General features: G+C 39.8%; 1 protein-coding gene and 1 pseudogene across 1 annotated transcript in view; both read right to left on the bottom strand.

Moving 5' to 3' along the window:
* Positions 1-10,719, bottom strand: part of neto1l (neuropilin (NRP) and tolloid (TLL)-like 1, like) — a 202,747-nt gene extending 192,028 nt beyond the window's left edge. The window contains exon 1 of the mRNA XM_037693979.1: positions 10,614-10,719. Within this exon, the coding sequence (XP_037549907.1) occupies positions 10,614-10,719 (106 nt within the window). The remainder of the gene's footprint in view (positions 1-10,613) is intronic.
* Positions 10,720-11,642: 923 nt separating this feature from the next.
* Positions 11,643-13,799, bottom strand: LOC119426416 (annotated as a pseudogene).
* Between the last annotated feature and the right edge of the window lie 363 nt (positions 13,800-14,162).

Here is a 14,162-nt window from a genome sequence, read left to right as displayed (position 1 = left end):
AACATGCATGTTAGGCTGATTGGTAACTCTAAATTGTCCCTAGGTGTGAGTGAGAGAGTGAATGGTTGTTTGTCTCTATGTATCCCTGTGATGAACTTGCGACCTGTCCAGGGTGTACCCCGCCCCTCGCACAGTGATTGCTGGACATGGGCACCGGCGACCCCCGTGACCCAAAATGGAATAAGTGGGTAAAGATAATGGATGGATGGAGTTCTACTTATTTTATTTAGTAGAAACTCCAGACATATCATGATCAGTAAATAGGTAATCAACTGTTTACATATTTTAAATAGCTATCCTCAAAGATGTGTCATATAGACGTGTAAAACTTTAGGAATGAAGCAGCTTGACATTGTGCAGCTTGTTTAAACTGGGTGGGATTTTTACACAGAAACCGAGTATACATTGCTTGTTTTGTTTATTTCAAAGTGATTTTTAATTTATTTTTGAAAAAGAAAAAAACTTGGCCTTGGCATGTCTAGTATCAGAGTTGATGACGTCTCTTCAGTAGTTGAAAATCGTTGTTTTCTTTGTATCCGATATGAAAACTTCAGAAAATAACAAACTTTTGTTCCTTATATGAGGCAAAGCCAAACCAGTTCCATAGAACAGAAATAAAGTGATTGTTAGGGACCAGTCAATCAGTTCAGCTTCAGCTGCAGGTGCAGTCTGAGAAATTTAAAGTGCTGCTTGTAGTTCTCGATGATCAACTGATTGCTGGGGAGGCATAATGAAAACCAGCAGATAGTTGGATTTGGCTGAGGAAAGAAAATGTGTTTTTGTAGAAAGAAATATATAATTGAGCTTCTCAGAAAGCACCTCAAAGTTCTAAAATTATACAAAAAAGAAAAGATTTTGACCTTGTTGGGTTTAAAACTTGTAGGCAGTTTGGTCATCTGGTAAAGATGCCTCCCTAGGTAGATGTCCCAGTCATCTCCAACTGGTAGGAGACCTCGGGTAAGAGCTGAAAGGTGGCTACTGAAAAAGATGTCTGGGCCTCCCTGTTCAAGCTGCTGCCCCCGCAACCCGACTTAAAGCAGCAGATAATAGATGGATGGACAGAGGCTGTTGTAGTTTATTTTTGAAAAACAAACCAAAAGAATCACTTGAAATAGGAAACTGCATGATTCTGCTTTTATATGTTGAAGTTTCAAAGTCTATCGAGTGATTATCAAGGTTTTAAGACAGGACTTTTATCCTGATTTTGTTAAAGGAAAACCTGAAAATCAGCTATATTGGTTGTTTGGATCTGCAATGGCTATATGAATGACAAAACCATGAATATCGAAATAAAAAACTCACAAACCAACCGTTGCTATATGCATCAATTTCTCTAAAATAAAATGTATCTGTCACAATTTGTTCCCTGGATGTATAATTATAAATGGACATGCACTTCTTGTATTCCTTTGTGATCAGTAGCACTATACGAAGCATCAGATATAACAGCAGTAAGCGATGACCTCTAAATACCTGTCACAAAAACCACAGGCCAGACAGTGACTGTCTGTTTGGTCTTGCTCTTTGTGTAATAGCTAATAGGTCAGAGGTATTCAGTCAAGGGTTGATGTCATGGTAGCAGCAGAATTTAATTACTTTAACACCCTACATAAAGGCACACCCTGGAAGTGCCAAAGACATACCCCCAGTTTTATGGTGGCACGTGATGTACTAAAAATGTCAGACTGCAGAGGTAATGAAAGTTTGTCAAGCGCACTAGTTAAAGCTGAATCAAAGCTGACTCAGCAGGATTCAGATGATTTGACAAGTTTCAGGAGGAAAAGCCTTGGTGTCAGCGTGGCAGGCTGCATGCGCTTTACTTTAGCTTCCTCTCTGTAACTGCTGTAATGAAGTGGCAATGCCTCAGTCACTCTGAGCGCCATCATCGTTACTGGGTGTCAAACACAGGTGGCCCCACAGCAGAGATGTGATTAAAAAGTAATCATCCATCACCACACTGACTTGTTTCATCCTGGTTAACAGAAGACCTGCACAGGTATTCTTCTCACCGGGATGTCTGAATTAAGGTATTCCACAAACAAGAGTCTGAAACTGAAGAATAAACAGGAACAACTGCAACAGAGCTTCAATAGGGGAATTTTTAAAATGTTTTCCAGCAAGACATCTGGTTCAGGTAAGGGTAATATTTATCAAATTGGTTACTGGGCAGAGTCAGTGGCTGCCTTCCAGAATCAGAATAAGCTTTATTGTCATTGTACTGGGATACAGTGAAATTATGTTCGTACAGTCATCCCAAAGATGGGCGGAGTGCACGTTGCTGCTGCTAAAAAGCGCGGCAGCTTATTCTTTATCAGAATACTTTTAGATAGAAATGGGTAAGAACCATAAGGATAGCGGTATTACAAAAAAGATCTCTTCACATTTTGTCCTATCAAGACACGGTTTGAGACAACTCGACCAGCAAGCACATTGAAAAACACGTTACAACTGCATTTGATGTGAAGGCGTTGAGATTTGACCATGAACATTTTCAGATAGGCCAGTTTTGATAAGCCTGCACAGAAGTTCTCGGAGGCAGGGTTGTGATAGACGAAGCTTTGCTTTTTCCCTAGATACCCACGTCCCAGGAGAAATTTGATAGTCGGCACGTATCAGAGGCTAAACGGGGGATTCGGATAAGCCACAATTGTTGATTTTTCTTCAGGCAGACTGTTTTTTCTCATCAGCCTTGAGTCCTGCTGGAACTTTCCGGTCCAAAATCCAAGTATATAAATGTCTTCAGCATCCTCCTGAAACAGAACTGAGAATCGCATCAGCTGCCAAACTCCCCATGGATCTCTGACATACCCCGCAGCGTGAGTCTCAGCTGGACAAGAGGGTTCTCCAGGACCCTGTCGTTTTGTTGAAAAGATTTTGTCGATTGCGTTGAAAGTTCAGCTTATAATAAGCGTATTGTTCGTTCGGGAGACGTTTACCAGGAACTTCAAATACACAGAGAGCAAAGCAGGAGGAAGGAGAACAGGGGGAAGGAGAGCAGGAGCGTCCGACTTGAGCGAGAGCCAGAGTAGAAAACCCTCAACCAGCCATCCATCTCTTTATTTCTCTATATTAGAGCTAAATTAATTGAATTTGCAATAATATTGCAATATGATAAAGATTTTCTAATCGCAAAGGCTGCAATTTGACTGGTCACATGATCTGGTTACGTGACTTGCGAGTGAGCGGAGCAAAGCAGAGAGCAGGAGAAGTCACTGTGCTTCAACTGGTTGCACAATGGCGTCAGGCTTGACAGATGCTGATACATCTGAAAGTTTGGTACCAAAGAGGGGCAGCACCTTCGTTGTTTGGAATTATTTTGGCTATTAAAAAAAAAAAAAAAAAAAGGACGCTGCGCATTGATGTATTGTGCAGGACCTGCCTTGCTGCCGTTACCTCTTGAGGTAACACCAAATATTTAATCAAAGAAAATAAACAAAGCCATTTACGATAGTTGCATGGCTAGAATGTCAACGACCAGTGCTTCAACTTCCAAGTCAGAAAGTACCAGCCGACAGGGATCACTGACCAACTGTTTTAGGTATTACTCTGTATGAACACAATTCGAAATGGCACGTGGAAATAACTGGAGCAATAACGGAGTTCATACCAAAAGACATCATGCCCATTAATATAGTGACCAAGCCTGGGTTTACAGCTTTGATAAACAATGGATAAGCGTTACAGAATGCTCTCACGCACACACTTTAGCCAAGTTGCTATTCCGGATGTTACAAACTCGGGGAACCCAGAGTGGTACGAGATCAGGAAACGAGGTAAGATTCAAGAATGCAAAATACAGTGTTCATTATGTATAATGCAGGATAATTAAACAGTTGATCAGCTGGAACCCTGAGGAGAAAGGAGAGGGTCAGGTGGCTCTGGTTGAGGGTTTTGGAAAGTGGAAATTGATCCAGTGGGTTTTATCTTACAGATTCAATGGTGGCTGAAAGGTTCGGGGCCTGATCCGAAGCGGGCTCCAGAGATGGAAGGCAAACAGGTGAGTGGCTGGAAGGCAAGGCATGAGGAACCAGGAGTGGGACCAAAGGGGAACCAAGGCACGGCAGGATCCGAGGAGGTAGGTAAGCTATAAGAACAAGAACAGGTTTGAGTATCTTTAGGAAGAGATACAAACACAGGCCAGAGACAGAGTACCATGAATGTCTAATGCTCCAGCGACGAGTAGCGTCCGACTGCAACCTTATGTAGGGAAGGACCTCATCAGGTAGATGGCCGTCAGCTGGTGGTGATTAGCGGCCATCTTGGAGAGGGCAGCTGCAGCAGATGGTACTCTCACACCGGAGCTATACAAAAAAATGCAGAAATAGAGTTGCAGCGGCACTGAAAACAGAGTTTTTTGCAACTGAAACAGCTTTATTGCTTCTGTTAGTTGAAAAATACATGAGAAGAAGACAATGAAAAATAATCCCATATGAAATTGCAATCACAATATTGAGGTAAAAAAAAATCTCAATTAGAATATTTTCCGAAACCGTTCAGCCCTACTCTACATCTATGTATGTATTTTAAAAATCCCAAGATTTAAAACTTTAGGTATAGTAATGCTATGACAAAAAGCAACCGCTTCCATTAATGCATGGCTGGTGCTGCTGAGCTGGGAGTGAAGCACAAACATCCCTGACACCTACACAGACCCATGCATGTACTCGTGTGTCTCCGCACCAGATGTTACATGCTTGTTCACCGTGTGTCCATGCTGTCTGATCCCATTCACACAAAATCAAGAAGGCTCTCTGCATTCAAACTTCTGCCTCTGTGTTTTCATCTTTGTGTCCGTCTCCCGATTTCCTTCCTAATAGAGGTTGAGATCAATAGAGTTTGCCTCAGGCGGAGACCTTTAGCTTTGACACTGATTGTTCCTGGAACTCTGTAACTGCAGAGCTCAGACCGTTTTCTATGAAACCCAGAGAAGAGACTGCTTTCAACATTTTCAATTTAAGCTGGAAGACAATCTTGTCTTGGCAGTGCAATGCCCTTAACAGCACCCAAGTCACAGATAAATATGAAGGATTTATATTCAAGTTAGTCATAAAATTGTTTTATTTTGAATTTTGCTCTAACTTAGGGGCCAATCACTATTTTAAACATTTTCATGGGTGACAAAAAGTCTATGCTTTCTGAAGACACCCCTCTTGGTCTTCAGAAGAGAAAGCATTAAAGGCTAAAAACAGAAAGATTTTTTTTTTGTGAGGAAATATGACGGATGACTTTTTGTTACTTTGTTTGCCCAAGCAGAAGAAATCTGTTTTATTTAAATGTTTATTTGACGTTGGAGCCTTTAAATTTTGGTTGACATGCAAGAATGTACAGTAATTGCCAAATAAAAAAAAGGAAACACACAAAATTCCCTCTATTTGCACTGTATTGTTCTCAGACAGTGATTTGTGCTTTCCTGTCAATAAAAGATCTTTCTCTGTCAGTGTACATGCTCATCCAGAGCTGGTACTAAACAGACATATGATGCAAGAAGCACAAAAATGACACTGATCATAAAAATCCCATGGTTTACTAAAGAGAGCCATCTACTGGAGAACACCCTGATATAAACTATATGTACATAGTTGTTATTTGCATCCTTTTTCTGCCCTTTATTTAAAAAAAAAAAGGCTGAAATTATACTTGGAAAAATCAGTGTTTGCAGAGAAGTTGTTTCTTTCTGCAGAGCCAAAGACAAAGTTGAGACCTTGGCCCAAACATCCATCTGTGCAAGCCCTTCTTAGACAAATAGGTGATTCAAATATATAAATAACTGCCTTATGTGCTGCCAGCCCATTACAAATGCACATTACCCTTGACTACTGTTTTTTTTTTTCATGCAAGATAGAAATGAGAGACAGTTTGCAACAGATGATGTGACAGCAGGCTGTAGTAGGAGGTCACTGTGATGGAAACTTGTTGCAAAAAACAGACATTAAGTCCAAGTAATGGCCATATGATACAATTTATCATCTTCATACACATCAGTTTATCCAATGTTTGTCCACATGACCAGGGCCAGATTAACACTTTGCTGTACCCTAGGCAACAATCTTCAAGGGCCCCATCATCACGAGCCCAGAATCACCATAATATGGCAAAATACAGAATAAATTACCATAATATACAGTAAATATACTTAAAATTCTAACTATCAATTGTATTTTTATGTATAAAACTCCAAATGCTCATAGAACTATAAATGCTACTATGTCCTCTTGTTGACGCAAATCATCAAGACAGAATTAAATTGAACGCACTTTGAACACCGTATGACACAATGTGTACTTGTTAGTAACATTTTGGCCATTTATGCATTTATGTGTGTGTGTGTGTGGAGGGGACACACTGATGGTGGTGGTGGGGGGGGGGGGGTCTGGGGGTCCTCCCCCAGAAAATTTTCACACTTTTCTTTCTTGTTGTACACTTTAAATCACACTTTTTTGCATAATTTACATGTCCGGTGAATTATATGCCAAAGCGACATATTTATGGATTTTTTCCCCATATTTATAAACCATTTTTTGACTGAGATAAGACTGTTTTCATTCATTCTGACTGAAAAAAGAGCAGTACCACTTTCAGTCACTTTTGGGCAGCAGAGTAGTAGTAGCTCTACGGCATGCAGTTGTATCATGTAATAGGTAAACGTGGCTATAATGACAAATTGAAAAAAGTTCAAGACACAAACAACTGGACTTTATTATACTTTGTTTTTTTTTCTTGAACTTCTTTGAATTTACCATGTCGTGGATGACTGAGAATCTTCACCAGCTATTAATGACTCAGTCAGCCTGCCATAATCTCCCCACCTTCATTCTGCTTGCTGCTTGGAACGTCAAACCAGCTGCAGCGCCCTAGTGAAATGCAGCGAATTTGACCATTAAAGTGCATTTACTGAGAAAATTTCGAGCAAACAAATAATTGTTTAGGTGCTTTTCTTGTTAAATTTTGGAGAAAAAAGCCGCGTTCCTCCTTTTTTTTCTGCCTCTGCTTGTTCACGGAGCAACGAGGCAGCGAAACCATTTTTGAAATGCAGCTGATTTGACCATTAAAGTGCATTTATTACGTAAAAGTTCAACTGAGACACACCTTTGCTAATATTTCAAGCAAACAAATAATTGTTTTTAAGTGTTAATTTTATTAAAGTCCTCCTGTGCACGCTCCTACGGCCGCCATTTGGCAGCCCATTGATTTTTGGCACAACACTGGCCCACATTTCCAGGTTGTCAGCGGTGACGCGTAACAAATGCGACGCGTCAGCGGTTTCACATAATAGATGTGACGTATACGGCGAAGCGACATACTGTATTTATGGGTTTTTCCACTTTATTAGATAAATATGAACTGATGCAACTTATAGGGCGGTGCAACGTGTACGGAGGAAAATCAGTAATCCTTACTGCTTGATCAAGTCTACTCATTCAACTACTTCATCAGACTATTTTTTATCCAAATTCTTATTCTTTGTTATTATTGTTCATATATTTTTGATCAATTATTTATTTAATATGGACTTGCGACCTGTCCAGGGTGTCCCCGCCTCTTACACAGTGATTGCTGGACATGGGCACCAGTGAGCCCCGTGACTCAAAATGGAAGAAGCGGGTAAAAGATAATGGATGAATGGAAGGTATAGAAATTCCCGGTAATTAATGGATTATACTTCAGTGACCGAGTTCTGATAATTAAAGGGTGAATACGCTTATTAATCTGTTGCTGGTCAGTAATCCGACCTGCTTGTGCCCAATACAAGTAAATAAGTTAAAGAGTGGAGAAAATCATCATCCTTATTTTCCACTCACTCTCACTACACCCATAAACAATTTGGAATTTAATCCAAAAAGTGTATTTGGAAAAATAAGCACATTTTCAAGGTGATGATCCCATTTGCCAAAGGAAAGGAAGCCTGTAAATCCCATTACCGTGAGGTTTCGCAAACATCCTTTAGTCTATCAACAGCATCGCAATAATTTCCAGCACCGGCATTTCCTTTTCATAGCAATTCTTATGCTGAGGCCAGATGTGGCCGAGGTGATCACAAATTGAATTTTCAGATTAAATGTGTTATGCATTATGTCTGGAGATGCAGTTCGGAAAATGTGATGGGCTAGAAAAGTCAAATTAGGAAAGAGTTGGATTAGTTTAAAATGTGCAAAAAAAATAAAAAGCTAAATTAATGTTTCTTGTACAGAAGAAGATTTTTTTTAATTTAGAGACTTTTGTTTAGGTATATTAAAATCTCGGAGTCCAACTGAATCTCTATAAATACACACGAGTAGCAATAACAAAGTATAAATATCGCTCTTCTACTGGCTGGACATAAGTGTAATAAAACGAGAAAAACACAAACTCTGAAAAATCATTTTACTTAAACACAACAAACATCCCCATAGAATCAATAATTCCTTCTGAAATGTTTGTTGACGTAACAAATAGTAAAATAAACATTTAAACATTTGAGGATAAACCGCCTTTCCACTTCTAACCTTACGAGCTGCGTTTTCACCTGAAGGCCATAGTCCTGATGATTGATCAGCTATGTCTCACCATCATAGTCGTAATAGCCATTACAAGTTATTTACAAGAGAGACCTTTTTTTAACAAATAACAGAAGAAGTACAAACAATAATAGACAATCATATAAAAAAAGAATATAAAATAAAAAGTAAATGGAAGATATTAAATGATAAACAAAATAAAAACAGTAAAAACTAGACAAAAGCAGCTACATTATGGAGCGGTGTAAAATACTGAAAACAGGAACATGTCTGCGTTGGTTTTTCAGAATCAGAATAAGCTTTATTATCATTGTATCAGGATACAGTAAAATTATGTTTGTACAGTCTGAAAGATGGGTGGAGTGCACGTTGCTGCTGCCATCATAGCGCGGCCCCTTATTCTTTATCAGAATACTTTTAGATAGAAAAGGGGGATAGTGGTATTAAAAAAAAAAGTTACAAAAAATGTTGCTATGAACTTAGCTGTAGTTTAAAGTCCCTTAGAGAGGTCAAGGTCGAGAGCTTCAGGTTTTTTGCAAGGTGCTCCAGGTTACAGGGGCGGAGTACAGTGTTGCCAGGTGTACGATAATTATCGTATTTGTACGACAATTTTGCCCTCTATACAATGTACGATCAATAATCCCAAAAAAGGCCAAATATATGATAATTTGACCATTCCGTGAATGTGTGGTTGTAATCGGTTGTCATCAGCCTGTCGCAACTGTCTGTCTGAGTTTTTTTGTGAACCCTGAAGGCATCTCTGTTCGCAAACAGATGCACGATTGGCTGGAAATTCCAGCCAATCGTGCTTTTCTAAATGTTACCTACGAGTGACGTGTTTGCGTTTGCCTCAGAACAACAGCCATGATTGGATGAATAGTCCGCTGCGCCCGCCCCATGAGTGAAGAAAAGAAACAAAGAAAAGAAGAAGAAGCAGAGCCGGTCTGGAAGCGGACCCATCACTACTATAGTGCATTAATAGATTTGTTATTTTGGTTATGACGGGTGTACAATAATTTCCTTCAAAATACGATAATTCTATGTCTCTAGTACGATAATCCTACATTTCTCACCTGGCAACACTGGCAAAATAAGAAAAAGGCCCTTTTGCTAAGTTTAGTCCGCACTGAAGGTACACTGCAAGTAACGATGTCCTGAGAGCACATGCTGTAGCTGCATTCATGGTGACATGCAGGTGGAGATACATGAAGACCAAGAACAACGACCAGCAACAGACCAAGAAGTGATTGAAAGATGAAAATGTACCAGTGAGAGTCTGCATGAAGTTAATGATGACCAGTTAACCAGTGAATACAGAGTGCACGGTAGTTACAGCCAGTTATGAATCTTAGCGCACTGTGGTAAACACCATGCATGGTGGTACAATGCACTGAAAGCAGGGCTTAATTTGTAACCCGGCTGATGCCGGAACACAAATAGCAGGCTGTTCGGCCGGGGTCTGTGGGTCCTCCCCCAGAAAATTTGGAATATAAGAGATGCCATTTCCTGCATTTTGGTGCATTACAACCAATTGATAAACTTCTGTAAACGTTTGATTAAATTGATTAAAAACAGGTATCTCTTGAGTCCTCGAGGCTCAATGACACTAACAACCTGTATAAATTAAGGTTGAATTGAAATGACCATTTTAGAGAGCAACAACAAGAAGCTGAGCAGCTCCAATTCTGTCAAGCGTCCTAACCCCCCTCACACAAATACACACACACACTTCACTGTCCGACCCAAATTCTTCTCAGCTGAATTCAGTCCTGCACCAGCTGGTTATTGTTCCTCCTGCTCCAGTCTCGATTGCCACTGCCTTCAGGTGCTTCAATTCTCTGTTGCCCTGCTAAAGACAATCCATCCATCCATTTACTGAAAATAAACTGGACGATCTTTTCAACATTTTGATCGGTTATTTTGACAAATTAGTGCCGTTGTTTTGAAATGTGATGCAATGTGAATAATACTCAAACATTTCTCTCGTTGTATTTTTATGTTTTTTTTTTTACTGTAAGCTTTTTTATTTATGTCTGAAATGTATGCAGGAGTTTCGACACATCAGCAGTTGTGCGAGCTCTGTAGCTGTCTGGAGATGCTCCTGTGCACAAAACGTACACTGAACGCACAGCTGAAGCTGGATGAAAACGTGGGACGTGCGATCCACGTCTCTGCTGGGCAGGAGCATGTGCGTGAGCTGGTGCACGTAGTGTGGCCGGAACATTCACTCCACAGACTGGGCAACGTCTCCTCTCGTATTTTGAATAAATATAATCAAAATAAAAATGCGTGATGACTTTGGACTTTTAGGGGCGGAGATTTGAGTTGCCGGATCCGAGCAAACAGTTACCGGAACATAGTTGGTCAGAATGAGAGTTCCAGCAGTATCCAGCTCAAATTAACCCCTGACTGTAAGTATGGCTAATCTGGTACCACGGTTGCCAATTAATTCTGTTAAACTTTTCCCAGGGTTCCACATGACTTTTACCTAGGATTTTTAAATCCTAAAATGAGAGGGAATTAAAAAACTTTTATTTTTTTGACTCACCTTTAAGCAAAGTGAATGTGAGGATTTGTGTTTTCGAGTGTGTGCTCCTGATCGTCTTTCCTCCAGGTGTTTGTCGTTGTCTGTCGTTAACGTGTGTATACAAGTCTGCGTCTCTGTTCCTCATTGTCTGGGCATTGTTCTGGAATGGCCTCCTGTTCCTGTCTCCACGTTCGTTATCTAAGTTTTACTGCCATGTCAACTTTTGTATTCAATTATTAAATATTTCTTATTTTACCTTTGCGAGTTTCCCCGTGTCTGCCTGCCTGCCTGCATTTGGGTTCTACCATCACCAGCTCCCGACAGAGATATTGAAAATAGTATTCCTATATTATTTACATTTTTATTTTTGGAATGCTTGCATTTGATTTTGACTGCAACTGAAAATGGAAATCATTGATGTGGCATATTATTTGTCCTGAAATGTAATTTAATGCATATTTTTAATTATTTGCCAAACTTGGGATGTGAATCTACCAAAAAGTTCTATTAGACCAAAACGATAGTGTACATTTGAAAAGAGAATGGAATGGAAAAACTGATAAGCCCTGCTGCAATGTAATTTTATTATTAACTGTGACCTGCACACTTGGATGATTCCACTATGTTTTGTGCTGTGATGAATTAGTTCTGACTGCAGTAATCTGGATCTGTCCATCAGAGATGTTTCTGCTCAAAAATAACAAACATCTACTAAGTCTTTATATTACAATAAGTCACGTCAGTTATAAGTCACCTGTACAATAAAAATATCCCTTTTTTTAAATACAAATTGTACATTGTGTGTTTGAGAGTATGCATAAGCAAGAAAAGGTTTCAGACACGAGCTCGCTTTCAGTGCTAAAGAGAGCAATGTGTTGTTGGTAACCATGGAGACCGTATTCAGGGTAGATGTCATCACGTGGGGCTTTGACAAATTCTTCCACGTAAGCGCTAAAACCAAACAAAATATTTATTATTTATTTATTTATTTATTATAAAGGCGCCTGGAGTTTGCTGATTTTAGTGAAGTGAAATTATAATACACTGCAACTGTGCGTTGAGATTTGAAGCTGCCACTAGAGGGGGCTATATCTACAGAATGAGACCCACATCTTCATGAGCAGTTTTATCCTACTGTATTATTGCATCACATTCAACACCACAGAACACCCTATAATTAATTATTACATAACTTGGATTGGATTTGATTTCCAGAAGAATGTGGGAAATAAAGTAGTGCACAGTTTGACACAAAGGTCTAAAGCTGATGTCAAGGTGGTCCTGATGAGTTAAAAAAAAAAAAAAGCCCAGAAATAGGAATATTTTTCACCTCATCAGAGCAGGAGCATCAAAATCAGTTATCATAAGTTATCAAATCCTTTCAATTTGATCTGTGTAAAAACGGTAACAAGTACAACTTACCTATCGGATGATCCCTGGATGCTTTTCTAAACCAGACTGTGGAAGTAGAGGGTGAACAAGAAAAAGCCCATAGAGCACCGGTCCTGCAAAACAAGTTGTTACTTGGGAAATCATTTTCTGCTAAATCCGTCACTCTGAGATGCACAGGTCCAAAACATGTTAAAAACAAAAACAGCTGGATTTCGATTCTGAAGCTGAAGACGTTTCGTTTCCCATCCGAGAGGCTTTACCAGTTCAAAACCGTCTGTGGAGTGTGTGGAGCTCCAAGCTTTATAATCATCAGGCCTAATGCGCTGTAAGTTTTTCAAAGTTGAGACCTCCTCTGTTTAAAGTTTCTTGTTTGTCTTAACTAACCGGATCTGTCTTCTCTGTATAAAATATGAACATTTTTGTCCACAAAGCGTGTCCCTTATCCTTGAGATGCAGGTGGACATTGAGTCATGTCCTGAAGAGCCCTCTGGTGTTGAGCCATGCGTCTGGTGACGTTGTTTAGTTCCTCTGATATTGAGGTTTGAACGTTCGTCACCACACTGAACTGCAGACACCACGCCGCTCAGTTTGGGTTTGGAGGTTCTGTCCTTGGGTTGGACCAGCCTCTGCCTGAGGGCCCTGTTGGATTTAAAATGTACCTGGTTGTTGTGTTGGAGAAAATCCTTTTGAGTTTCACATATTCTAGCAACATATGGGATGGCAATGTTTTTCAGAATAAAAGTCCAGTTGTTTTTGCTTTATTTATTTATTTTTGATAATTTTTCATTCAACCTTTATTTATAGACCTGGATGACTGTGAATCTTCACCAGCAATAGGTACTAATCAGACTGGTTCAGCTGCAACAAACTAATGTATAATAAAAATAAATAAGAAGAGCAAGTCTCTGTCTGTGAAGTAATTACCCTCCAGACACCAGTAAGGATTCCAGGCTACAACAACTTCAGCTGCACCAGTCTGTCCTGACCAATGACATGTGCACTTTTAGTTAGAGGTTGCATGTCCAACTTTGCCATGAGGGACCTCCTGCCGGGACTGACAGAGCAAGCAAAGAAACGGCAGGTTTCACAGAGAGATGCAAAAACAGACAGAAAGTTGAAATGGATGCTTTTTGTCTTTACTTCTTCAGGCCGGGGAAGCTCAGGGCTATTCTCCTGACACCGTGGAGTTGAAGGGTGGAAATCTGCTCATACTGGGGCAGAGAGACTCCTCCGCTCCAGCAAAGTGTCAGTGAAGTCTTGCAGAACTGGGACCAGCTCTGCTCCAAAGTAGTCTCATATCCAGACATACCAGTGACTGCCAGTTCCCAAGTGACACGCACATTTCTGAAGAGACAACGACGACGCAAAGCCTTGTAGTTTCTCATAAGAGGACTAGCTTCTGTTATAAAGCTGAATTTAACAGGGTGTCTAATTATTTAAACTAGAAAACTTATTTTTATGTAATGGGGACAGAATAATCATAAAGGGATAGTTCAAACCTTTTAAGTGAAGTTGATGGAATAGCTTTAATGCAACAGCAGTCTACTTTGGTCTTGGTTCCATTCTGATTAACCAATAGCTAATCAGTTTGGTTCAAATAAAACTAGATTTTTTTTTTTTTTAACTGAAGTTGCTCAACCAAGTTATCATTACTGTTTGTAACCTTTCCACAGAACTCCACGTCAAAGTTCTGAACTATTGCTTTAATAGTGTGGGAGTTCCAGATTCACCTCTTCTGAGGTCACTAG

The sequence above is a fragment of the Nematolebias whitei genome, chromosome 20 (genome assembly GCF_014905685.2).
Source record: "Nematolebias whitei isolate Nwh7 chromosome 20, NemWhi1, whole genome shotgun sequence".
Taxonomy (NCBI): Eukaryota; Metazoa; Chordata; class Actinopteri; order Cyprinodontiformes; family Rivulidae; genus Nematolebias; species Nematolebias whitei.
This window is presented reverse-complemented; position numbering and strand designations above follow the sequence as displayed.